At 41.0% G+C, this 25,870-nt stretch overlaps 4 protein-coding genes across 7 annotated transcripts; 2 read left to right on the plus strand and 2 right to left on the minus strand.

The window, feature by feature from the left end:
- The first annotated feature begins 2,113 nt into the window (after window positions 1-2,113).
- On the plus strand, window positions 2,114-5,693 carry echdc1 (enoyl CoA hydratase domain containing 1). 2 transcript variants are annotated; one of them, XM_041986828.1, is made up of 7 exons: window positions 2,114-2,168; window positions 2,494-2,568; window positions 3,482-3,657; window positions 3,795-3,937; window positions 4,040-4,092; window positions 4,229-4,309; window positions 4,398-5,693. In XM_041986828.1, the coding sequence occupies exons 2-7, from the start codon at window positions 2,504-2,506 to the stop codon at window positions 4,813-4,815; spliced, it is 936 nt and encodes a 311-aa protein (XP_041842762.1). In that variant the 5' UTR covers window positions 2,114-2,168; window positions 2,494-2,503; the 3' UTR covers window positions 4,816-5,693. The 2 variants fall into 2 exon arrangements, with proteins under 2 accessions (XP_041842762.1, XP_041842761.1); XM_041986827.1 differs by lacking the exon at window positions 2,114-2,168 and adding an exon at window positions 2,240-2,398.
- A 40-nt stretch (window positions 5,694-5,733) lies between these two features.
- On the minus strand, window positions 5,734-9,902 carry LOC121641255 (E3 ubiquitin-protein ligase rnf146-like). 3 transcript variants are annotated; one of them, XR_006010678.1, is made up of 4 exons: window positions 9,767-9,902; window positions 9,007-9,069; window positions 6,491-8,440; window positions 5,734-6,445 (listed from the first exon to the last, which is right to left on the minus strand). XR_006010678.1 is itself a non-coding variant. In XM_041987296.1 (3 exons), the coding sequence occupies exon 3, from the start codon at window positions 8,426-8,428 to the stop codon at window positions 7,283-7,285; it is 1,146 nt and encodes a 381-aa protein (XP_041843230.1). In that variant the 5' UTR covers window positions 8,429-8,440; window positions 9,007-9,069; window positions 9,767-9,902; the 3' UTR covers window positions 5,808-7,282. The 3 variants fall into 3 exon arrangements, 2 of the variants coding, with proteins under 2 accessions (XP_041843230.1, XP_041843231.1); XM_041987296.1 differs by having other exon boundaries at window positions 5,808-8,440; XM_041987297.1 differs by having other exon boundaries at window positions 5,808-8,440; window positions 9,007-9,066; window positions 9,767-9,887.
- Window positions 9,903-9,952: 50 nt separating this feature from the next.
- mdh2 (malate dehydrogenase 2, NAD (mitochondrial)) lies at window positions 9,953-11,487 on the plus strand. The gene has a single exon (XM_041987298.1). It carries the CDS (start codon window positions 10,070-10,072, stop codon window positions 11,081-11,083), a length of 1,014 nt encoding a protein of 337 aa, XP_041843232.1. The 5' UTR covers window positions 9,953-10,069; the 3' UTR covers window positions 11,084-11,487.
- Window positions 11,488-12,082: 595 nt separating this feature from the next.
- rspo3 (R-spondin 3) lies at window positions 12,083-25,596 on the minus strand. The gene is made up of 6 exons (XM_041987299.1): window positions 24,769-25,596; window positions 20,502-20,696; window positions 20,059-20,202; window positions 19,779-19,925; window positions 19,429-19,614; window positions 12,083-13,118 (listed from the first exon to the last, which is right to left on the minus strand). The coding sequence occupies exons 1-6, from the start codon at window positions 24,866-24,868 to the stop codon at window positions 12,904-12,906; spliced, it is 987 nt and encodes a 328-aa protein (XP_041843233.1). The 5' UTR covers window positions 24,869-25,596; the 3' UTR covers window positions 12,083-12,903.
- Between the last annotated feature and the right edge of the window lie 274 nt (window positions 25,597-25,870).

Here is a 25,870-nt window from a genome sequence, read left to right on the forward strand (position 1 = left end):
TTTATCTTTATGTGGTTTCAGCTGCATTTTCAGTGGCTGCCTCCCCTTTGTTGACTCTGTTTTAAGGTATTCAGTGTATCCTGGCTCTCTGATCTTCAGTGACTTTTCAACAGGAAAACTCCAAGCCCCTGAGAACCCAATCACCTGCCAACCTGCCATTCTTCTTGCTTAAAAATAGAGCCTTACTCATACTTATTTGATCTGTTAGTGTGTGTGTGTGTGTGTGTGTGTGTGTGTGTGTGTGTGTGTGTGTGTGTGTGTGTGTGTGTGTGTGTGTGTGTGTGTGTGTGTGTGTGTGTGTGTGAATTTTGTTATCTTGGTGTGTTGCTTTGAAGCCATGCTGACTGAAGTACATTCCCTGACTTCCTGTGGAGCCCCAGACAGCTGCTTATCGATTGGTAAACTGATGCATCGGTTTAGAGGCCACATTCAGTGCTCACTCAAACACACACATGCAGCAGAAATTGTGCATGCATATAGACATATTTGTGAAATGTGTATCTATCGCTCCCATTAGCCAGGCTGTAATTTCAGACAGGCCTCCATTATCAGCTGCATCATCAGTCTGCAGCTGCATCGTTTAAATTCAGGTAACACCAGGCAGTTTGCTGGTCTGTCATCATCATCGCTTGCACTCACTTGTTTGAGACTCATAGATCCTCATGGTTCTTATCACCTTTTTCGCAGATTCAACAAAGGCCCCTGTGCACCCCAGGTACAGCACTTCAAAGAATGATATGTGTGGACAAGCTGCAGGGTGGCTGACTGAGCTGAATGTACTGTACCAAGCAGGAGGGAGACAACGTGTCTAGGATGCCTGAATGGGAAGAGTGCTACCAACCTTTCTGAATTCCTTCCTCTACTTTTAAATAGATTGGAGAGGTATGGACTTTTAAACAGAGCTCTCTCTCTTGCAGTCTTGGATACTGTGCAGCGTATCCTTGTTGATGACCTTTTTATGTGTGCGCTACAGTCATGAAGGAATTTAGCTTCACAAAACTATCTATTCAAGGGGGGAAAGCTAACTAAAACTAAAGAAACCTGTATTGCTATTTAAATAATATTTAACACATGATCAGGTCATGTAGAAGGGTGCCACTGAAAGTTATTTCTCCAAGTGAAACATATTTTTTTTTTTTTTTAGGCAGGGCCTGTGAATAGTGGTAGAGGATGTGCAAACTGAGGTGAAAGATTTATACTCCCTGAATATATAAATCAGACCAGAGGTTAGAAAATGCCTCAACCTCCCTCAGTTTTTTTTCACACAATTTTCTTCCTTTTCCTTCACCATTTCCAGTATTCGCTGTATCCTCTTACAGTTGTTTGCACACCGCTGTGTGAATAACTGTCTAAATTATTAGTATTACTGACTCTCAATCCCTCCACAACAATTTAATCTGTGATAGTTTAATCATCTTAATAAGGAATTGTGAAGCGTTTTAAAGACATGTCAACAAGTAGGGAGGAATTTAAGTCTGTCTGTGTTTGCACAGTACTATGATACTCAAGCATTTCACACTTTTTACTGCCCTCCAGAAAAGTGGCACCTCTTCATATGAGATTGCATGTTTCAGGCTGAAATAAGAGAAGGCAATACCTCTGAGAAAGCATACATCATCTAAAGATACTGTACAGGTACACACCTAAAACCCCATTTTGCTTTAGGCCTGTTGTTTTCTTGCATTTACATTATACCTCAGAGGAAAGTTGGACCTAAACTAATCTCACTTCTGTTTAACAAGTAAGCAATTTTAAAAACTTTTGACAGGAAGAGCACAGAGTGGAAAAGCCCTTGACAAACAGAACATGTTTGTAGGCTGTCTGTTATTAGGGTGTTATGAAAAACAAACTTTAGTTGACAATGTACTTCAGCAATATTAGTAGGATTTCTTCAAAGTTATATTACTGCTACATTATAAGGACAAATCTGCAGAGCTGATGCATCAAACATGCTATGTTTATTGAACTATGACAAAGAGAGATCCTTCTCTACAGTACAAGTTCCAGAAGATTACAAAGCCTGTTCTTTTTGCTTGGCGCCTCCTTGTGGTACGTGCAGAAACTACATGTGTATTTCCTTTGACATCCAAATGGGCCTAATTCCACTGTTGCGCTAGTTTCTAGTGGGGCTGATTTTAGAGTGACACCACACGACTGTCATTAGCAAGGTTGGTGCTTAGATTTGGTCACCAAAAGTCTGCTTAGTAATTAAATGGTTTATCCAAATGTCTTACAAAATATATAACTTTTAATAATGTTTCGTGTCCCTGAATGCCTTGTTTTTATTTTCTAAAATAGCATAATTGTGGTTCTATAGCAGCATACAGTTTTCTTGACTGAAACAACGGCTTCTACTGGGTGTTAAATGTCTGCAGCTTAACATGTCTGTTTTTACAACGTACGCTCTCGCTCGGCGTATTTTCTTTTAATAATGTACCCAGGATTATTTGCTTTAAATCAAGACAAATATCTCCTTTCTCCATCTTCATGCAGCTGCGTGAAGATGGTTCTTTGTGCGCTGAGGCGGCAGCTCCTGAGGAGCAGCAGCTGCTGTGGAACCTGGACCAGGTATTAGAGTCTTGCCCTCATTGTTAACACCATGATGGAGACAGTAAACATAGAAATCTACCCTGTTAAACTCACATTATTTGTTAACACATAATAAAAAAAGACACATTCTCTGAGCTGCTAAGGCCTAATTTTAAGACCATATTTTAATCAGAAAGTACATTTTATCAGTCTAGGAGTGTTTATTTCTAAAGCACTTTTCATGCAAACAAATTGCCATGTAAAGTACTTCACATAGCTGATAACATAAAAAACAAACAAACAAAAACAAACAAAAAACAACAAAAACAAACAAACAGGGTTTCCCATCCAAATCCCCCAGACTGCAAATCCATGAGTCACACATCAACACACACATATTCATACAATTATGTTCTGTCTTAACCGTTACTCAATAAACTGGGAAAACTAAGACACTGAAAGTTTAAATAAATGATATTGAGTTAAAATAAAATGAAAAAATAAATAAAATAGGACACTAGAAAAATGGAAAAATGGAATGAAAGACTGGTATAGTAGACCTGGGTTAAATATTAAAGTAAGCTCATCAATTATGCAAAAATATAAAAGTATTTAATAAATGAACTGGTAAAACACCAGAACATCAGAACATAATTAAACCAAATTGAACATAATTTAATTTTTACTTTTCTTTTTTCTGAGTGCATGCATTGTCTTCCAGTCTTGAGCAACTCAGGGGTCTATTAGGCATTCAATTTCTCCAGATTACAAACACATATACATCTGCAATCAATTTTTGGGACCCTTTATCCTGAAAGATTTTCTTGTCTTGTGAATAGTTGCCAGTGCTCTTTCTCTGAGTGTTTCAAGTGTTCATCTGTTAATTTAAACAAGAACACAGTGTGATGACAAATAATCATTTTAAGGCTGTACAAATGGGGTTTCCTTCAAGGCCCTTGCAGAGACAGAGCAGTGGCTGTGTTTACTCCGGGATCCATGGCTTCAATCGGGAGGAGATCAGAGAGAAGCTGCAGGCCTTTCCTGGAGGCTCCATCGATCTGCTGAAACAGGACTCTGGCATAGCTGTTCTGACTATCAACAACCCCTCCCGCATGAATGCTTTCTCTGGTAAGGTGACACTGTATATTATCAGTCTGACGGGTGCAGCGTTGTTATTCTACATATAAAACTCCGTTATAGTGTCGTTTCTAAACTAAGATAAATTACAGTCAGTTTATTGTTTTGTGTTGTTGTCTTCATGCCAGGCAGCATGATGGTGGATCTAGAGGAGAAGGTGACACAGCTGGAGGAGTGGACAGATGGTAAAGGCCTGATTGTTCAGGGTGCTGCTGAAACTTTCTGTTCTGGATCTGATCTCAACGCTGTCCGAGCAATATCTAACCCCCAGGTAGCAAAGCAGGGAAATTATGTAGCATATCCTTTCTTCTTTCGTGTATGTTTAGCTTTATCTTTCTGCTGATGAGATGTCTCAATACTTCTCATCTTGCAGGATGGGATGGAAATGTGTATGTTCATGCAGAATGCTCTCACAAGGCTGCTCAGGTAAGGGCTGTTATTGTCCTCTCTACTAAGTGTTTATGCATACTACAAAAGCAGCAGTAACCAGTTTGAGCTCCAGTGTTTAGGTGTCATATAATATGCCCTGCAAAGTGTTGACAGAACAGTTCTCTCAGTGCAGGCTGCCTCTTATCTCCGTTGCTCTAGTGGAAGGGAGAGCATTGGGAGGTGGCGCAGAACTCACCACTGCCTGTGATTTTAGGTAATGTTTTCACGTGAGGGTGGGGTGGGGGGCAAAAAACCTCTTTTACATTATATTTTGTCTTGCTCGTGTCATCCTTTTCTCATAGGTTAATGGCAACAGGCAGCGTGATCCAGTTCGTCCACAAACACATGGGTCTGGTTCCTGGCTGGGGTGGTGCTGCACGACTTATCCACATTGTTGGAAACCAGAATGCACTGAAATTGCTCAGTGGTGCTGTAAAAGTGGACTCTGAACTTGGCCTGCAGATTGGAATGGCAGATGGAGTCCTGGAGGCCAACCAGGAAGCCAAAGGTCCAGGCACTCCCCTGCAGCAGGCTGAAAACTGGCTCAGCCGTTTTACCAAAGGACCTGCACCTGTGATCCAGGCTGTGAAGAAAGTAGTATTGTCAGGCAGAGAACTCCCTCTGTCAGAGGCTCTGAGGACTGAGAAGGATGTATTCGGGACTGTGTGGGGTGGTCCAGCGAACCTGCAGGCCCTTGCAAGCAAATCCAAACACAAATGATCTGGTCTAGGTGTCTCCCTCCATCAAAACTGTTTGTGATAAAACTACCTTTGTGGAGTGGTTGACTCATGTTTCATAACACTCAACTAAAACCTTTTTATGCACTTTTTTTGTTAAGCATGACACAAGAAACTAGAATCTGTTATCTCTGGTTTCTGGGCTGGAGTGCCTTTGTGTTTTTCACAATACTGTGTAGATACTGAGTTCTTTTCTTAAGGTTTATCTCTTAAATAAAACAACATCATTAAATAAAAGTGACACACACTGATGAAGCAGGACAAGCATAAAGCATCATTACCAGCATCTGCATGGCAGATAGAGAAAAATCTGTATTTGCTGGTCAGTTCAGCTAATCTTTCAGATTCCTCAGTGCTCACTATGTCAAAACAGCCTGGAGTTGTCCCTTTTCTTGGCTTCTACTAAATTGTAAACTTAGATGTAAGAGCTTAACTTGACTGATTTCCAGTAATCTGCAACAGGAACTTTGACTGAGCCAAATGACACCATGTTCATATCAACATATCACATGGTTTGGTTTAGCTTGTGGCTTATTTTGCTATGCATACTAATTAATCAATGTGACAAATGAGGCATTGGAAAAGCACATGAGGACAAACTAAAATGGCAAGAACAGGACAGGCTCCTCAATGCTGGCAGGCCATAATCTCCTGTTACTTTCCAGAGGTCATGTTTCTTGGCAAAACACCCACATGGAGTGTTTATACCTGCCATGCTCAGAATACCAAACACCTACAAGGTGAACAGATGCTAATCACAAAGACTTGATGTGGAGAAACTGGAAATGGGCCCATGGTCAAGATGTGCAACCCTAAATGTTAAGGAATCATAAAAGTAAACTTACATATTAAACAGTTTTTTTTAAAAATGTCTGATTATTAAAACAGGATGACAAATATATCTCTTTAGGATGATGAAACAACGTTTATTTTTAAATTATAAACCATATAACAAAAGACAAAAGTTCAAGCCAAAACAGTTACACAAACTTTATTCATCAGAATGGAAAATCTAAACTGAGCTGATGTAAGAAATATAAAAATAACATCACTTGAAACTTTTTGCAGGATGGCCAATAGAACTAGCATATCCTTGTTCTTTTACTCTCTCAGACTTTGTATATAACAGGATTTACAACAGTTGGAAATGCACAAATAAAATAAACGTTTACTTCAACTGAACTCCAAAAAACATCAGTTCTCAACATCCTGCCAACCAGGAGGGTTTAAATAACTCTCTCTTCAAACACACACAAATCACAGAACTTCAGAACCACTTTTGAATATTTTAGTCAGGGACAATAAGAACAATAATTAGGCTACAGATGCTTCAACAGCTTCAATAGGGAAAACATTGATATTTCAATAAAATGCCAATTCTTCAAAGCTTGGAAAAGTTAAGAAGTCAGATATGTACTTATGTTAACATTAATTTAAAATAGGATTCTAAATGTACTAAATTTTGGGTTTCAAATAACTGTAATCTGAATTAAAAACAAAACCATGGCAAACAGCCAAATGACCTGTAAATAAAATGACTATGGTGTTAAATATTACATGTTAAATGCAAACACCCATAAAGCTTCAAAGCCTCATGGAACTTTTTATGTTTCCTGGCTCCATCTCTATGCACTAAAAGATTTTCTTCAAACCACAACCAGCTCTTTAGTGACAACTTCCCAAAAGTTAACAGCTATGTTAGGAAATGACACAGGAAAGGCTTCATAATCAGTAAGTTCTGAAGGAAATCTTTTGTGTAGGGTGGAAGCTGGGGCCAAGTTATCAAGGATTAAGTTTTCTGCCAGAGTAGTCAGATGACTAGAGCTCTAATGAGCCCATTTCTGTGTGTTATGTTAGCCGAGAGAGTTAAAATGTAGATGAATACAATGCAGTCACTTATATTAGTGACTCAGTTCCATTTCCAGGAGTTAACTTCTGTCTTCTTTCACTGCAAGTCACAAATCTGACCAGGACTCCCAAAAGTCTTCTGGGTATCGGATAATAAATGTAAACACAAAAGCAAGAAGCTCAGTTAAGTTTAGCATTTAACTTCCACTTTTCTGGGATTTAAGAACGGCCTCAGTGTGCCTGCAACCAAAAATGAGCATACTGATGACAGCTGAACACCAACAGAAGTCTGTTAAAACTTCCTCACATGATGTGCTAAATAAAGTTATGAAATGTCATGGCTCACAACACAATCCATTTAACTGTTAAGCTTCTCTCTCTCAGACCAAAAGCACTCAGTTCAAGAGCATCTCAACAAATTCCTGCTGTCTGTATCTCAGTGATGATACTGAAAAACCAAAAAAAGTGTTGCGATTTGATGCTGAAAGTTTCGTGCCTTATTTCTCTGGTTCCAAACAACCCACCTACATCAGATCTGTGACTGCGTGAAAACCACCTAAATGGATTGGAACATATCCACATAGTGCTGATGGTATTAATGATCACACTTCAGTCATTGTACACTGGCCATCAGGCATTCTGGACCTTCCACTACTACTGGATGAAGGAGAGGGAGAGGCAGACTCTGCCCGAGGAGGTGCTCTGTCATCTGGTGTCAGTCTTTGTCTCCGTGGCTGATCCTCCCAAGGCTCCACATGTTCTCCATCTCCCCCCTCCTCTTCCTCATCGTCACTCCAGTCTCCAGAGCCAGACTCGTCCACAGAGGTGTGAGGGTCAGAGGACCTGGAGGGTGACGTCTCCTCCTCCTCATCCTCTTCCTCTCCTTCCCCAGTGTCAGACCGCTCATGAGAAGGAGTGGGCCTGGGACTGATTTCCAACTGGGAAAGGGCATCCTCCAGAGAGGGACTAGTACTGGAGTCAGGCTGACCTCCGAGGGAAGTGGGGGGCCTGGCAGCGGCTGAGGGGACTGTAATAGCAGATGGGGCACCTGTAACCTGTTGCTGTATATCTGCTATCGTAGTATCTGCCCCATCAGCAGAGTTTTCACGACTTGCTGCCCCCAGGGCCCCACTTACACCCTCAGAGTCCAGTCGCAGTCCAGCCACTCCCTTCTTGGGTATGTCTAAAACGTCCCTCTTCATTTTGCGTCTACGACCATGCTCATTGCGCCTATACTGCACCATGTTCTCCAAGTCAGCTACATACAAAAAACCAGCAATCAGCATTTCAGCTGTCTTTTTGCCCTTAGAGAAAGCGTCCTCCAGCTCACGGCTGGTCCGCTCATCATATTGCCACCAACCATTACGGCCCTCATAATACCAGGCATGATCACTTGTCGCTCCACCTCGACCTCCCGCAGAGGCTTTCAGCTCCTCTGGAGACAGAAGTGTAGGCCTTTCTAGGAAGTCATCTGGTACTTCCTGCCTGCAGAGAGCACAGCGTTTGCTCTGCCACGATGCTCCTTTCACACACAGAAAGCAGAAAACATGATGGCATGGCAGTTGGACTGGGTGCACACAGCTCTGCAGACAGATGGCACACTCTGGCACAGATAGGGCTGGGGATGAGCCGCTGGAACCAGGGCATGATGATTCTGCACTGTTCCCACTTCCACCCCCACCGCTACCGCCTTTCTTGCTGGATGGAAGTGAGCCAACAGAGTGGTCGACCTCTCCACAACTAGCCATCCTTATAAAGTCCTAAAGAAAAGGGCACAATTGTATCGAGATGTTATGATGGGCATGCATTATACCCTTTTGTGCATCATTTAAAAAAAATGGTCAAGATCATTAACTTCTAATTGACACTAAACTTTCCTACAAATAATAAAAAGTAACAGATTTTCTTTTGCTCATTCTACTGACACTGACTTTAGATAAGTAATGTTAGTACATCTGATAGCCACCTTTGCTGCAAATACTAAAAGCAGCTTCTTTAAATTCTATTAATTCTATTATTACTCTCTACTAACACCTAAAATGTCCCTAACAGTGGTGCTGCTGTTCTTTTTTTTTTTTTTTTTTTAATTAAATCCTATATCTGAGTTATCAGTGGCTATAGATGTTCATCAGCTTGCAATAACTTAAAAAGTTAAGGGATGTCTGTGTCATTAAACTATAGCAGTTTAGTGCTGCCATGATTTCACTGGGTACTCAATATGATTACTGTCAATAACTGGCTAACAGACCAAAGCAAAATTAATAACCCACACTATTTTATGTATCACACTTGCACAAGGCAGACACATTTGCCATTTGATACCTACTTGAGTTGCTTTAATGCCGATAAATCATTGGGAGAGATTTCAGATCTTCAAATTTTTCCACTGCTAAATGGAAAGAGAGAGAGAGAAAAAAAAAACAGTTGATGAAAATGTATTCACTACCAAACCAGCATTGACATAAGTACAATGCATAGCGTGATGTATAACACAAAACTGCCTTTCATTCAAACCATTTATGATAAATACCCTATATGACCAAGAAACTACATTTTATATCTGTTGTTAAAACGTGTTAAGACAAAAGTGAACTTCATTCACTTAGTGAAAGTGAAATGTAAGAGGTTGCTTGCGTGAACAAAGGGATGTTCTGTTGACTGATTACAATCAGTGAACTGTGTCCGTTTATGCTAGCTTAACCCTGCTATCTTTAAGCTGGAACTTGTGTGGACAGAGCTATAGTTACCAATTTTATAACTCCTAAATACATATGAATATTACGCGGTCACAGACCCTAAGAAAACCTGTATTTTAACGCTCAATACGTAACAACTGAGCAAAAGCAAATTAGTTGCTGGTACTATTGTAAATGCATGCACGTAAGTGACAGAGGAATTTCTGGAAAAACAAAACCTATTTCAAATTGACCCTGTTATGTTTGGCTAAGGCTAGCTGGGCTAAACGCTACGATTCCAGTAAATAGACGGAGTTCATTTGACGGCGCTAGCTTATTTTAGCAGAGGCGACCTAAACAACACGTTTTTTTAAGGACATAGGCAATACAATCACTCCACATTTAGCGTACCTTTATATCTGGTTGTTCTGGCTGTACTCGTGAGAGGAAACGGATTCCCAATCCTAATATTTAGACTTCCGATGTTAACTGGCTTTGTTTTCCTCCGAAAGAGAGGCTGAGATAAAGAAGTCGACGTAACGGTACGAGCTTACGTAATTGAACGTCCAATCACACGACCTTTATTTTCGACGCATGTCATTTCCGGAGTCTTCCTGTTCGCTCGTGGCTAGAGGACGTTGGTGTCACCGACGAGAGAGGCTCCCGAGGTATTCCTATTTTCACTAAATCACTTAACGAAGTAACGGAAAGAAGATGTTTTCCCGGGCTGTAAGACCTACCCTTTGCTTCGCTCGGAGCCTGTCCACCTCTTCACAGAACAACGCCAAGGTGGCGGTGCTTGGGGCTTCTGGCGGTATAGGCCAACCGCTATCCCTGCTGCTCAAGAATAGCCCCTTGGTGAGTCAACTCTCTCTGTATGATATTGCCCACACACCCGGGGTAGCTGCAGATCTCAGCCACATTGAGACAAAAGCCCAGGTGACCGGCCACATGGGTCCCGACCAGCTCGATGCTGCTCTGCAGGGCTGCGACGTCGTGGTTATCCCCGCTGGTGTACCCAGAAAGCCCGGCATGACCCGAGATGACCTCTTCAACACCAACGCCACCATTGTAGCCACCTTGGCCGATGCCTGCGCTCGCAACTGCCCCGAGGCTATGATCTGCATTATCGCCAACCCTGTGAACTCAACTATCCCTATTACATCAGAAGTTATGAAGAAACATGGAGTGTACAACCCCAACAGAGTGTTTGGTGTCACAACCTTGGACATTGTCAGAGCTAATGCCTTTGTGGCAGAGCTCAAAGGTCTCGATCCAGCTCGTGTCAATGTCCCAGTAATTGGTGGTCACGCTGGGAAGACCATCATCCCTCTCATTTCCCAGTGCACCCCTAAAGTTGAATTCCCTCCTGATCAACTGGCTGCCCTGACTGGTAGGATCCAAGAGGCTGGCACTGAAGTGGTCAAGGCCAAGGCAGGAGCTGGATCTGCAACCCTCTCCATGGCGTATGCTGGTGCCCGCTTCACCTTCTCTGTCCTGGATGCCATGAATGGAAAAGAAGGTGTGGTGGAGTGCGCCTTTGTCAGATCTGAGGAAACAGAGTGCAAATACTTCTCCACACCTCTCCTCCTGGGCAAGAATGGCATTGAGAAAAACCTTGGGCTGGGCAAGCTGTCCGCCTTTGAGGAGAAGCTGATTGCTGATGCTGTCGGTGAGCTGAAGGCTTCAATCAAGAAAGGAGAAGATTTTGTAGCTAATATGAAGTGAACAGTAACTATTCAATGCTTCAACAACAAACAGCAGTTGTGATGGATAATTTGTTCTGTCTTAAAAGGCAGCAGGGTAGTTTAAGATCTGTTGGTGACGTCTCCTTTTTTTTTTTTTTCTTCTTTTTTTTTTGCTTTTGTTTTAGCAATGTGGTCATCATGGTGTTTCCCTTACCCTTTCCAAATATAGCTTTAGCCTGTATGTGTGATTTGTGTACATACTGTACTGTGACTTTTATTTGCAAATGTCAAACTTTAAAAATGAAGTCCATATTTTGTGTACAGTTTGTGAAGATTTCTTTGCAGAGTGATTGAGGAGGAGATACTGTCATGCCTGCTGATGCACTTACAGTAGTGTTACTGATGAGCAAAATATTCACTCCACCAATAAACAGTTCAGCTTTACAGTGTTTCTTGCTCTTTTTTCTTGTTCAAAAGAAATAGTTTCAAAGAGTTCTGAAAAGTTGACAAGATTTGCAGAGCTGCTGATCCTGGTGAATGTGATCATTCTTTCAATACACATGCCAAATATGGTTATTATACTTGATAAGCACCAGAACAGTGAATGGATCAGACAAAAAGCAGCTTTAAGATGTAAGTTATTCATATCAGACACTTGAGATGATTCTTATTAGGTATAATGGATGTCTTGCCTTAAGTTTAGCTACATCACAGTCTTGGTGGCTTTTACTCAAAAGTTAAATAAAATATGTTTTGGCAAAAACAATAATTGCAAATTTAAGCATGGTAAAAAAATGTGGCTGGTAAAATTGCAACCACAAGGGGGATGGACTGTCCTTTCTTTATATTGACCTCTCAAAGGTATGTTTCTCAAATGTCAAAGTAACTTAAGAGAGGTACTGCTGGTTGGATTATGTGATTTACTACCACCACAGTAATTACCTTTGGCAAATCTTACAGCCTTTGAACCCACAGCTTTTAGCTGCATACTGTTGACTTCCCATTTGCTCCCAGAAAAGGTTTAATGAGTGCTCATAAAGATTGTACAAGGAATGTTTAATAAATAATCAACAGACGCAGGTACAAACCCATTATAGATTTATTTGACATACTTGTGTTTTTGCTTCTTAGGCAAGGAGCTTTATTGAGAGCACAGAATCCATTTACACAAAAGGAAGAACCAGTGGTAGATTAGATTTAGCACTTATCTGGGTAAAGTTAACTTTTGCCCCACGATGTACAGAACATGTTTCAGCTTTTGACCGTACTTAATCACGTGTCAATGGTTGTGATAATGAAGATGGCAAGAGCAAAGACTTGTACTTTTTATTTTTGCTTTAGAAACTTTGCACCAAATAAAGAGATCCAAAGAACAGGTACAACAAAAAATAAACCATTGTTCTACATAATGCTGCAAAATCTACATTCAAAAACCAAGATGCACAATGTTGTACCAGAGCCTTGTTAAATAACCATATCAACAAGCACATGTATCTCTCAGTCCAATTGTCTGACAATCCTCAACACATTACACAACTCTTATTGTTCCTCAGTCCCAAAAGCAGCGTCTCCTGTACTCAGAGGAGACCCGGTAGTAGAGGTGAAGGAGTTGAAACTACGGAGTAGGAAGAAAAAAAAAGAACTTTATAAAGTCAATGGTGGCCCGTGCCCTGTGGCTGAATGTGCCCCATCACGCTGGTGCATAAACAGTCTTTTCAAATCATACAGGTAGCAGCAACACCCCTGTGGAAAGGGGTCAAAGGGGGCAGACAGTGGGTGAGGATGCTGAGGAGCAGGAAGGATGGGAAGATTACGGGAAGAGGATGGGGAGTCATTAGATTTAGTCACTCCATTACTGCATTACTGCACAGTGCTGTCTTCAGGGGAGACTGGCCCTGTGTCATGGCCTCTGCGATGCCTGTGCTCTGTTTTGTTCCTGTTATCAGAGTCTTCCCGTTCACCCATGTCTCTGTCTCGCTCCCTGTCCCTCTTCCTCTCTCTTCGGCCCTCCTGGGTGTCCTTGTCTTTGCGGTTGTTGCGATTCCTTCTCTCTTTTCGGTCAGGCTTTCTCCGTCCTGGAAATAACGTAGGGTTAGAAATTTAGTTGAGCTATTGTAGTTCTGCGCTGTTTTCAGAAAGTATTAAAAACATTTACTTAGTATAATTGTCAGGATTACTTTGCAGCACTGCAGAATTTCTCTATTTTTCTAAAATAAATGCTGGATGTTGAATTGAATGTCTTTTAAACTAAAATTCTGCTGATAACAAACAGTAAAAACAAACACCAAAATTAAAATATTTGATGGGGAATTGAGATGGTAGTCTCAATCACATTCTATATTTATAAAAACCCATGCAAAAGATTTTTTTTTACATTTTAAAGTTGAAAAGTTGTCCAGCTCGCCTTAGTTTCTATTATGTAATTATTATCAGATTAATCATCTATTTTATTCAGCAGCCTATGTGACGAAAACAAATTATTCAAGAAACCATAAAATAAAGTAGAAAGGGGAAAAAGTAAAAGAAAAATCACAGTTTAGTTTTCCATGAGCACCGGAGCACATATTCATTTTCACCACTAGATGTCAGTCTTTAACTATAGATAGAGGCCAAACCATCAGTGTATCAGCTGTTGAGGCACAGTGTCTGTGATGAGCAGACCTTTATCCAAAATAGAAAGCCTTTAAATAAACCCTCAATTTATCTGTTCTTGCAACACCATCTCATAAACAAAACAGAGAGTTTTGGAATGCTGAAGGTTTATCTCTGCTAGAGCCACAGTTATTAATGATAATAACAAGATCTACCCTGAGGGAGGCTGGAGACAGGACCTGCGAGTTAAAGCAGAGGAGGCCCTTTCCTGTTGTTGTACTGTTGCCGCTCATGTGTGAGTGGAACGGAGCAGCACGGCCTGCTTGGCTGTTGGCTGGCCGGTTGGGGATTGTCAAACTGCTGAAGTAGGCAATAGGCACAGACATGTGGAGAGAGAAAAAGAGAGATCTCTGTCTCTCGCCTGTCTGCTTCATTCTGGTATGACCAGGAATCAGTTCTGACCTACACATTTTGTGTGAGTGTTGTTTAATGATCTTCTATATATCCTGACAGAAAAAGAGGATTTGGAGATCTATGATATGGACCCTGCAGTGTGCACATGTTGACTGCAAGATATTGGAAAGTTTAAGTGAAACAGAATCATATCAGTGATAGGGAAGGGAGGTGGTTTCATGGATGGATGGATTGATGGATGAATGGAGTAATCTGGCCCACTGACTCATCCAGGGTATGCCCCCTGTCCTCTATAAACACAGGAAGTCCCCTTCGCTCTCATTGTTTTCTCTGTCCTAACACCATAACTATTTACAAGTTCAGTGGATTAGTCATACTGTAGCCCCAGTGCTTTTGTCAAACCAGAGGAGAAACCTAATCCGTGCCAGTACTTGGATGATTAGGAGAGTGTTTATCAAACCAACCTGCTTTTGGTTAGTTGGAACAGTTTCCGATGGGCTTTATGTAAACTGTATGTTGACATGTGTATGATGGTCCCCAAATGAGACACCTTTAAAGCTTTTGGAACATTCCTACGTGTCAACTTGTCATGAATAATTTCAAAATGTGCAGCCTTGCTCTGTGGTTGACCTGTGCAATTACATATGAAACATGCCTTCAAATATCTGATTAGTGCTGAACTAATACAGCCAGGCTATTAGTGTTAAGCCTGGAAGTACCGGGAAAACAACTATCCTGGCTCTTTTCCACAGTTTAATCACCATCTGATTTACTTCCTGTTTGAAATAAACTGGGCACATAACTCCATGTTAAACAACTGTAAATTCAAAGATCTTAGTCGATGAGATTTAGAGCCACTAGTGTGCTGATCTTAAAGTGCTGGATGGAGTCTGGCTAGTTTATTCCAGACATTTCCAGTTTATTTGTTTCTTTCGCTGTCTAAAAGTCAAGGAAGGATCCTCAACGCCTGCCATTTGTAGGACATCACATCATTAAATCTCGCTGAAAGACTCCTTCAGTGTTATGTTGTCTTTCTAAGACGTTCATTCTCAAAACACCCATGATCCTTTGTGCTAGTCTGAGATGCTGCAGAAAGAAGATGGATGTATGTTGGTGTAGTATGGATTTAAATGGAACTAATTTAGATGTCACTGTAAAGTAGTTAGAATTGTGAAGTGTTTCATGAAAGGAAAGCCAAACGTAAAAGAATTCAAAAAGTCATAAAATAGTAGCTATAAGCTAACAGCTATTTAACAGCTGTGCCAGTTTTTCAGCTACAGGGGAACTGATGTTGGGACCATTACTATGATCCTTGCCCACAAACAAGGAACGAGTCTTTCAACGCCAATTATAGCTGTAGCCTGGAAGGACCTATCCTACTAAAGAAGTATTCTTCATTTTGAGATGGACCAAGAGCCTTAAAAGCTATCCTGTAGTCTTTTTTTTTTCCCCCAAAAATGGCTGATCAGTCAGAGCAGACTGGGCCTTTCATGAAGGTAGCTGAAAAGGAGGATGAAATATCAGAGATGAGAAGGGGTACTACCGCAATGTTTTTCTTTCATTTTTTAAGTTTTATTATTTAAAACTGTTTTTCAAGATATTAAGATCAAAATAAAAAGCCATTAAATAAGAGTATGAGCTCTTAATAGACACATAAAAGAAAGAAAGCACCAGACTGTTTGTTTTACTGCTGTTTCAGTTCATTTAGCTGCCTCAGCTGTGAAGCAAGAGCAACATTTACCTAACACCAAGCCCTTGGGCACTTTTTACAGCTCATAAAAGAAAGCATAAATATAAAACAAAGGTGTACTGTAGGAGAGCAGTGGTAATGCGAGGTCGATCTTTAAACTGTCAATCCTGGTACATCATGTATGTCTGTTCTTTGCTGCTGAGATGAGCCTGCACACCTCATGTTACGCTCAAGATCAGATACAAAGTAAAATATGTATTATAACAAATGCAACTCCAGATGTACATACATTTAGCGCTCCAGTCAAATGAGAACTACTGTTCGCCAGTACATGTTTGATGTAAAATGTTGCTAATGAGTAAATGTTTGCAGAAATAAATCCTTTTCATCTCATGTTATTTGCCTGAAATCCCTGCATGGGCACTGTGAACAAAACTGATAGAAACTGGTTACCACACAGTCACAACAAACAGGACTCAACTGTACTGAGAACACAGAGAGGGCCTTTACTGAATAGGACATCACACACTGTGCTGGCTAAAAAAGCATGTTAGTGAAATAGAAAGCTACAGAAAGTGAGCCACAGATTACGAATAACAATACACACTGGGTGTTAAATGAACTAAAGAACAAGGTGAGAGATGCAGGCACACTGAGAAGAAATCAAGCGCTCAGGGCCGCTGAGGTCAAGGGGAAGTGTGTCTATGTGTGTGCGTGGTCAGAAGGTCACTGTGCGTTTTATGGTGGCACATCCTCTATGGCAGGCGTTCTGTCGTCCGGGGAGCTTTTGGCGGGAGACAGGCTGGGATTAAAGGCTATGGGCTGTCCCGCAAGTGGAATGCCTGCCGCATGGCTGCCAGGATGTCATGAGGGGGGTTGTGAGTATGAGTAACAACCCTCCCCACCCACTCTATCTGACTGGCTAGTGGTAGCTTGCTTAGCTGTGTGTTTTTATATATGTAATAGGCATGTGTAAATGCTTGTGTGTATGTGTGGGAGTTAAAGGGTTTAAGATTTGCAGAAGGCACGCAGTCTATCCGGCTGCAGAGATAGAGGGGTGAACAACAGGTCTATTGAAGGACAAATTAGCCTGCATTAACTTGGGAGAGAAGGAGGTGAATGAAGATATGTGTGTGTGTATAAACATTTACAATCTGTGGATAATGCCAGGGCAGAACCGACTAACAACCTTATTATTAATGTTGCATGTTTGCCACAGTTTTACAGCTTTTCTGAGGATATTTTAAACATACTGAAATTGCTAAACAGATGTGCAGGTTGTCAGAGCTGTGTGTATATCTTTATCCTTAAGTAAACAATATGGATGTTTTATGGGATCATATGCAAAATGAGAAAATCAAATGTTCATGTAAATTAAACCTTCCTCTTAAGAAAGAATAGCTTTGCATACAATATCTTTTTAAAAATTAAAATAGACTGTAGATGCTAAAAAAGGGGTTTCTAATCATTATCATTATTAATCATTCTTGATGTTCAGTACAAGCCATTTTTAATCTGAAAAATGGTTGCTAACATCAGATTCATTGGAATTTTGGTACATATTTTGAGTCATACAAGGTAATGCTTGGTTAGCAAAAGTTACATGAAGAGACAGAGAATAAACTGTGAAAAGTGGTTTAAAATAACTAACCACTTTGTATATTAGTAACAAAAGGACTGGCAGGAGGAAGGTGAAAGGAGGTAGAGACAAAACACACAAGTGATGTTTAACAGAACTTTGTACAAGTTTAAGGTCAGCACAAGAGAATTATAAGCTTTGAAGAGTTGGGGTATGTCCATATTTCTGGGAGAACCAATGTAAATGTACATTATTATATATAGAGGAAATAAGACATGGATGAAATATTAAAGATCAAAACAGTGTACCAAGAAGAGGGACAGGAAGATGAGATCTGGTGCAGAGGGGGAGAAGAAACTAAATGAAGAAAGTGGAGAAGAGGGGGAAAGGAAGAGGATGAGGAGAAGGATGTATGAGTGTCAAAGAGCTGTTGGAGGATTACTGGGGGCTCTCTTAAGGTCGGGCCACTGACCCTCTAGCGTGTGCAGAACGTAAACAGTGAGGAGAGGATGCGCTGAGGCAGATAATTAGCTCCCATTCACCACAGATTCTCTTCAAGATGGCGCAACTGGGTAATCACTTGTGAGGGTAGAGTCGATAAACAGGGTCTGCCCAATATGTCTGTTCGCACATTTCTTTCTTTCCATTTACTTCTTTTTTCTCCATCCCTCTTTCACCAGGCTCTGGCTAGATCAGTAGCTGTCGACTCAACTCTAAAGTTTTGTCTCTGGCCTGACTGACTGGGTGGGGAGCTTATATGGAGGTCTGTGTTTTCTTTAGTGCAGTAGAGAGTGTGTTTTTGCAAGTGTGTATAAAGGGGACAAGGATGGGGAATGGATCAGTGGACAGATGTGGATAGAAAGTGAGTGAAAGGGAGACAGTGGTCACATTTCATCATCAGTCTTAAAAGTCATGTGAATCCCTGGTGACTCCCCTTACAAACTGCCCCCAGAGTGATAGCTGTGTAGTTATTCCAGAGAGACGAAGCTGGATTGTGTCTATCTATGTGGACATATGTGCAAGTGAAAATTTGTGCAGTTGTCTGACTTGTTTGAAATGGAGTGGATGGATCTATATCTGGAATTGTGCATGCATGTATTGGTTTGCATTTGTGTGTGTTAAGAGAGTTTGTGTGCGTGTATGTGCGTGCGCGTGTGTGTGCGTGTGTGTGTGTGTGTGTGTATTGGCAGCTGTGGGGATAAACCAAAACCGATCCCCTGGTCGCCGCGTGCCTCCCAAGGGGAGGATGTTGATGTTGAGCGGGCTGTTTCTGCTCCGGAGTCAACTGCTTTTTGCTGCATCACACACACACACACACACACACACACACACACACACACACACACACACACACACACACACACACACACACACACACACACACACTTGTGCACCCATACACACACAGTGTTTGTTCTGTAAGTGTGAGGCCCCAGGGGGCTGGATCTCAACCTCCTACCCTGTCTGCGATCTGTCATTTAACACTACAGAGTCCCGGAAAAAAAACAACCAGCCGTAGCCGCCAACCAACTCACTAACCACACACACACATACACACACACATACACACACACACATACAGTACACAAAAAACACAAGGAGGTCATAAATGCACCACCACATCAGATTTTATAAAGAGACAAGCATGTCTGCAAGCAGTTTTCACTGTGTTCATTAGAAATGAGCACGCTATTCCCTGTTTACAAAGAGCACAGAAAGCGGTTTTGCTGTTTAAAATTCAAAGGGGTCTGGTGGGAAAACACAAAACATACCCATTGCAACAGCACACATGTGTGTCCCCCACGCACTGTCCTCACCCCAGCCACAATGACAGTCCTCTGAGTAAACAGTCATAGTCCTGAACGGAAGACCGGCTCACTCTGATTGTACAAGCTGAAGCAGTGTGGTCTGGAATTTATAGAGAGCTGAAATCGTGCCATGTGTCACAAATACAATGTCGGTTGAGTGCGAAACGGGTCAGCTAAAAGTACTACTGAGTGGGTAGAGTATGTATCCATCTTGGTGTCATTGTTACTATTTTTTCATACTTTTTTCATACTTTCTGTTACACAGAAATACCTCTTTTTTCTGAAAGCATGTTTTTATTTACCTGTACATTTTCTCTTCTTGACCAGACAGTCTTTGAGCTCAGAGATCTCGGGGCAGGGTTTGCCAAAGGGTGATGGATACTGCAGGACCTGCCTTGTGCGGGTCTCATAGCCCCGTTTGAAACCACAGGTTTTGCCAGACTTAGAGCAGGGGCTCCACTCGCCCCACTCACCCACCTCGCAGTGCACTGAGAGGGGGGGAAAAAAACAGATTGGGAGAATTAAGGATGAGAAATGTTTTCTCTGGTTTAAAATGGAATTACCCTCCTATATTAAAGTGAATATGTCAGTTGCTACCATGTCACTTGATGGACCAAAAATGTGCATCCACACACACTCACAGTGGACTGACCTTGTAGTGTGCACTCCATCAGTTTGTCATTGGGCTCATAGTCATCTGGACACATATGGTAGCACCTTCCACTCAGATGGTAAAAGCCTGGCCGGCAGTGTGTACATGTCTCGCTGTTCGCGCACAACTCACAATCAGCAGGGCACCCTGTAAACGCATTTGTGTATCTGAGTTTAACATGCTTGTATGTACCTGTCGTGCAAGGTTGATTGGGATAAACAGAGGGTTAAGATCATGTCTTATACCCCTCACTGATTAATAATGAAAAGAGGGCACTCACTGGGAACACATTCCCTTTGTGTGTCGCTGCGGACCATGCCCTCAGGGCAGTTCTCCTGGCACTTGCCCACAGAAAGGTAGAATCCTGCTCGACAGCGTGTGCAGAAGTTCTTGTTGAAGCAGGACTCACACTCCGACCTGCACTCTGACAAACACAGAACCACCACCGATTTTTTAAAGAGGAAAACTTACATTCAGGGTGTCTATGTGTATGTTTTTGCATACAAACACAGTACAGGCAACTACAGACAGTTTAATATTTTACTTGGTGCTTAATTTAACAAAAGTTACCAAATGGAAAGACGTTTATCAGGATACACATGAAGCTATTTGAGTATGGTTCATTTATGCATAATGTCGTGTTTGTTTAGGAAGTGTTGCTTTTAAAGAAGTGTATAAGGAAGAATTACATAATTTGAATATGTCTTGGAGACATTTACTTACTTGTACAGGTGCTTCTATCAGGGGTACGAGTACCATAAAAACCTGGAGGACAGGAAGTCAGGCACACCCCGATCTGCTTCATCCCAATCCTCTCCAAATGCATGAAGAAGCGCGGCTTGCAGGACAGACAGCCATTATAGTCAGAGCAGGTCAGGCAGCCACCCTGTTGGCACCCTGAATTTGCACCAGAGATCTCTGTTGACAGGAGCAGGAGGATATTTTTTACGTCAGGCACAGTATGACAAATAAAATATTAAAATGACTATAAAAGTTGTATAAGCCTCAAATTACACATTGTGGCATTTGATCAGCCAAAGGTCACTAGTTCAAAGTTGGACACATGGGACAAAAACTGAACAGTCAGTTACTTTTCTCTTTTCTTTTAGTCTTTTCCCATCTATGGACTCACAGAGACTCAGAGAAGTTCAAATAATTTATGTATCTCATTCTACAAGATTTTAATTGTCTTGCAGCCTAAAAAGGTCTGCACATGCTGAAACCTGCAGACACAAATGCACTGGGTGGAGTGGATGTTTTTGAGAGGAAAATTGCAAGTTTGATCCCCAACTTCACAGTCTTGGGAAAAATACTTTATTCCTAAATTTCCCCCAAGTTGCGTTAGATATGTGTTTGCTGCATGAAAATGAATAAAGCTGTCTTAAAGCTAAAGGGAAATTTTATTTAACCTTTTTATTGGTTTATTTTCTTTATCTAAATATCAGACAAACAAGGATTTGGCTGCAGTTGTCTCTTAAGTATATTAGACACAGACTGTTGAAATTTTCAGCATTTCGACATCTTCTCAAGGCAGTAATACCAGAATTTTAAAAATAAAAGATTTTGTCTTTCTCAATGACGCCATAGTGCACATCATGTCTTCAATCGACTGCATCACCATCATCAGATAACTGTTTCACAAATCACTTCTTCTGGTGATATACAACAAGGTAAACAAATGCTGTAGGTATAAATGGGTTCAAAATATTTTGAAAATTACATTTGTTTCCTTTTTTAGCACAAACTTAAAGGCAGAACTTCAACATGCATAATGTAACATCTAACCATTTCTGCTGAGGAAAACCATCCTGTTTAAGTAGGAAGTCAAAGTCAGCAGCATCTTGAATTAGTAATGTAAAACGAACCCACTTGCTCAAGTATAAAAGCCCCTGTGACAATGACTACATCAGTACTGCAGCATTTCTATTATGTTTAATCAAAATCTACACAAATCTGCACGACTATGCACCAGACTAGATTTTTTTTGTATGATGACATTCTTCTGACATCTTAATGATCCCCAAGTTGCAACAAGATTGTATCAGCATAATATTAGGTTTACACTATTTTAAAAGACTGATTGAGTAGATACAAGAAGTGCTAGTTCTTACTCTTGGAGAAGCTTTTTCATGACAGCCTTCTCCATAATTAATAGCCCATAGAGCACAAAGAGGAGCAACAAAGAGTGTGTGGATCAGTCTTCTGACACTAGATATAGTGATAGTTTAGGTGCAGTTCAGAAGTTCAGATAGGATATTATCTACAGAGCACCATTTTACATATAAACTACACATACCGTATGTATATAAGTAAACTGGTAAACTTTTGTAACACATATGAGCTTTTGTTAAATTCAGCAACAGTTCAAAGGTTGATGAAAGTGGAGAGACGTCTGTGACAGTCAGTAAGGTGGCAATACCCTGAAAAGATATCCCATGTTTTACATATTTGCTGGAAAATGCTGCACAGATGCTCATTCCTCAAAGAGATTTTAAAAAATGTTGGTTGTTAAATTAAAAGCAACCCCTGTGAGCACCCAAGGAATTAATTTTCCTCTCCAGCCCTGGCATTTCACGTCAATCGCTTACGCTGTCCGTGCTTCTCAGTTCAGGGTTTAGCTGCCAGTGTACCATAGATCATGGACACATTGTTTTAAATATCTTGACTTTCTTTACAAGTGTTGACAGTTTGCCCATATGTATTCCTGCCAAGCTGGCCGGATTCACAGAAGCCTTAAGACGTCGGAATTTGGCCCTGCCCTTGCACTTGCACCAGTGAAACCTCAGCTGGACAGCGGCGTCTTGCGCAACACACCAACAGAGTCACACATGAAATAAACACATCCTCAAACACAGGAATAAAGATGATTTGTGGAAAATGATGGATAAAACAGAATATAAAAATAAACAAATATGTTTGGTGCAAAAAGTCTTTAATATCTGCATCTTAGGATCTATTTATACAAAATATTTATTATCTTTTTAATGCACTCTCTGCACTCAGGACTTCATTTTTTTGGGAGGCATCATCACAGACAGGAAGTAAGGGCCTCAGGCTCTGTCTGTTGCATGGTAATTCTGGCCTATTAACTGAATGGTCATTGACTCCCCACTCACTCTTGCCCCCTTCTTTGCCTCTTAAGTCTGGACTCCTTCACCCACTAATCCCTCCATCCTCCCTGATATCTTACAAAGTGTTAGATATCTGCATCCCTGGAGGAAGTTTGGATTCTTAGAACACATCAATTAATTGTTGCTGAGTCAGTGTGGAGGGCAGAAGATTGCTCCTCACGCAAAAATGAAGTAATTCCTTGCTGCTCATCGCATCTGCACCAAGGCTTAGTATGTAAATCTAATAAAGTTGTGAAGGATTTCATCTATTTTTTTTAGGCTCAAAGCACATTGCTGTGTGTTCCCCTGCACCATTGTTGATTGACATAGAAAACATTTAATTTTAGGAAAATAACTAAATAAAGAGATAAACAAATAAACCTGTAATGCTGTTTTCAATCTTGGAGAATGGAAGGAACCAAGAACTTTTACTCTTTCACACTGTAAAAACGCTCTTTATAATTGTTTGGAGAGTGGCAAACATTTAAAGACAGGAGCTGTGTAAGATGTAGGGGATAAAGCTTACATGCAAATGTTCAGATTGTCTACATTTTCACTTGCAAACATATTTAAGTTAGAGCAATTAAAGCAGGAGGCTCTGTGGTCAGCTGAGAGAAAGCCACAAGAAGACGTTTCAGCCCAGGTGGTAGGGTCAAAAACATCACTCTGAAGGTGTATTATTGTAGCTCACAGACCATTTTCAGACATACTGGCAAGTAATACAAGAAGTATTCCAGTTATCATTGCTCTTCTCCAAGAGTCACAGAGCACATCTGGAGACCCTCAGTGATAAAGTGTGCGTGGGCTGAACAGAAAAATATACTTTATTGATACTTATTTAATAGTGTTATGGGGGAAAAAAACTGGTCACAGCCCAAGAGATGAGACATAAAGTTGGACCATTGGGAGATAAATGGGAAATGAAATACAACAACACTCAAGGATGAACATCTCTTGTGTGTGGTTGAGCCTATAGTGTCAGTTTGAGAAGTTACAAAATGGGAGATGATTTTAGATTCCGACTGGCAGCACCCGCGCTATTCCTGCCATCATCAGAAAACAAACAAATAAACAACAAAAAAAAAAAACTCTGTCCATAATAATGTTGCAGTAGCCTATAAGGAAATAAATCCAACATGCACGTTGCATCACTAATTATGGGAACAAAAGAGCAACATTTCATATTAGCTCTGAGACCGGGATGGAAGAGTCTGTGCCTGAAGTCTGCAGCGCTGACCGCTAGAGAGCGATGGGAAGCAGGAGGAGGGAGATGCTGCGCGCGGAGCAGCAGCTGCGGGCTTCAGGTGACAATTAATCCAATTAAGTTTCGAAGGATCAAAGAGCAAAAACAGTGAGAAAGGCTGCTGATGGTCCGAATGTGCCGATATCATTATACTCAGTCTGAGAATATGAAGTTCTACATCCTACATTAAATAAAAAAGAAGAAGAAGCAGAAAAAATAATAACCTTTGGAAAAAATCCATATATCCTATTTTAAAGCTTTGCACATGACTGAAAGCAAGAAAGTATCCTTTTCTTTTTTTTTCTCTACAAATCACAGGCCCAAAACAGATTCAGAAAACACATTAAAGATATTCTAAAATAAGTTTTATCATATAAATTAATAAATATATTTAAGTTCTCGTGTGATTTAAGGATGATTTATGTGTACATGTAAAAAGTCTCTACACAGACTCAAATCATGAATCAGTCATTAATCAATGAAATTAGAAAGCACTCAGTACTGGAAACTCAGTTATTTGAAACGGGGGACTTTTGTTGCCCCACATTAAGGGAAACGGAGGAAAAAAAAATATGATATAAAGTTTGATTCAATCATATCAAATAAAATATAAAAGAAAAAAAGCTGCACTACTCACGTTTATGTGGCCGGTGCCTGGAGCTGCTGTGCGTCTGACAACCTGTGTAATCCATGCAGTGCAAGATGATCAAAACAAAAGAGATCAGTTGTAATTGCATAGTAGCCCAGAGATGAGACTTGTAAAGCCAATGTCAATGTTCACCAAAACTTTTTGTTTTCTTCACGTTTTCTTTCTCCCAAACGGAGGCAGTGGCTGTATTGTGACTAATTCCTAGACACAGCGGGACGCCCAGGGTGATATGTGGTGATGATAGTGTCCGGTGGCCCAATAATGCCTGGGCCGTTTAAACTGTAACATCCTGGATAGGATCCACATAAGTGCCAAGAAAGCCAGGCTGAGTCAGGGGTCCGTTATCCTTGTAGTAATGAGTAACATTCCCTTCAAAAAACATCCAAATGAACCAAAAAGCTTGACTGGCATCTGTTGCGCGCAGGAGAAGAATCAAACATCAGTGTTTGCCAGATATGAACAGAATTATTAACAAGTGTTTGACGCGACTCAGACAGTATCAGATAATAAATCCATTTGCAGAACTCCGTATTGACCTCTCCCTCCCTCTCCTCGTTTCTCTCTGGGTCGAGATGCGCCGTGCGTCCCGGTGTGTGTGTGGATACGTTAACACGCCAGAAGCGCTGAAGGTCTCGGCTTCAACTCAGCATCAGTTGAAGCGCGAGCACAAAAAGTTAGAGCCACGACAGAACCCAAATCCACAAAACTACTTTGTAAAGGTCTTGCTGTCACACGCACACCTCCTGCTTGCTGTAACTTAACCAGAGTGAATCTCCGCAGTTTCAGCCCTTTTCTGCTTTGCGTGCAGGACTCATTCACCCCTCCTGCCGGCCCGCTGATGACTGCAGACCTCTCTCTCTCCCTCACCCCCCCAATGAGCTCTAAAGTTTATTTAGAGGGCATGCCCCCTGCGAGAGAGAGAGAGAGAGAGAGAGAAAGAGAGAGAGAGAGATTATTTCAGTCTATAATTTGTTCGAATTTGTTGCTTTTGTTCATCTTTTAAAATGAACAAATAAGAAAAAGATAGCATTAAAATGTTGAATATTCATTTTGCATGTTGAAATGGACTAAAATTGATAGGTTTCCCCAC

This window comes from Melanotaenia boesemani, chromosome 6 (assembly GCF_017639745.1).
Source record: "Melanotaenia boesemani isolate fMelBoe1 chromosome 6, fMelBoe1.pri, whole genome shotgun sequence".
Lineage (NCBI taxonomy): Eukaryota > Metazoa > Chordata > Actinopteri > Atheriniformes > Melanotaeniidae > Melanotaenia > Melanotaenia boesemani.

Bases quoted from the DNA above. Each gene is read 5' to 3' on its own strand.
- rspo3 (XM_041987299.1), bottom strand. From the start codon at position 24,868: ATGCAATTACAACTGATCTCTTTTGTTTTGATCATCTTGCACTGCATG. The intron at 20,203-20,501 runs GTAAGTAAATGT...TGTGTTTGTCAG, and splicing joins TGATAGAAGCACCTGTACAA to AGTGCAGGTCGGAGTGTGAG. The intron at 19,926-20,058 runs GTGAGTGCCCTC...ATGCGTTTACAG, and splicing joins ACAAAGGGAATGTGTTCCCA to GGTGCCCTGCTGATTGTGAG.
- LOC121641255 (XM_041987296.1), bottom strand. From the start codon at position 8,428: ATGGCTAGTTGTGGAGAGGTCGACCACTCTGTTGGCTCACTTCCATCC.
- mdh2 (XM_041987298.1), top strand. From the start codon at position 10,070: ATGTTTTCCCGGGCTGTAAGACCTACCCTTTGCTTCGCTCGGAGCCTG.
- echdc1 (XM_041986827.1), top strand. The intron at 4,093-4,228 runs GTAAGGGCTGTT...CTCTCAGTGCAG, and splicing joins GCTCTCACAAGGCTGCTCAG to GCTGCCTCTTATCTCCGTTG. The intron at 4,310-4,397 runs GTAATGTTTTCA...CTTTTCTCATAG, and splicing joins ACCACTGCCTGTGATTTTAG to GTTAATGGCAACAGGCAGCG.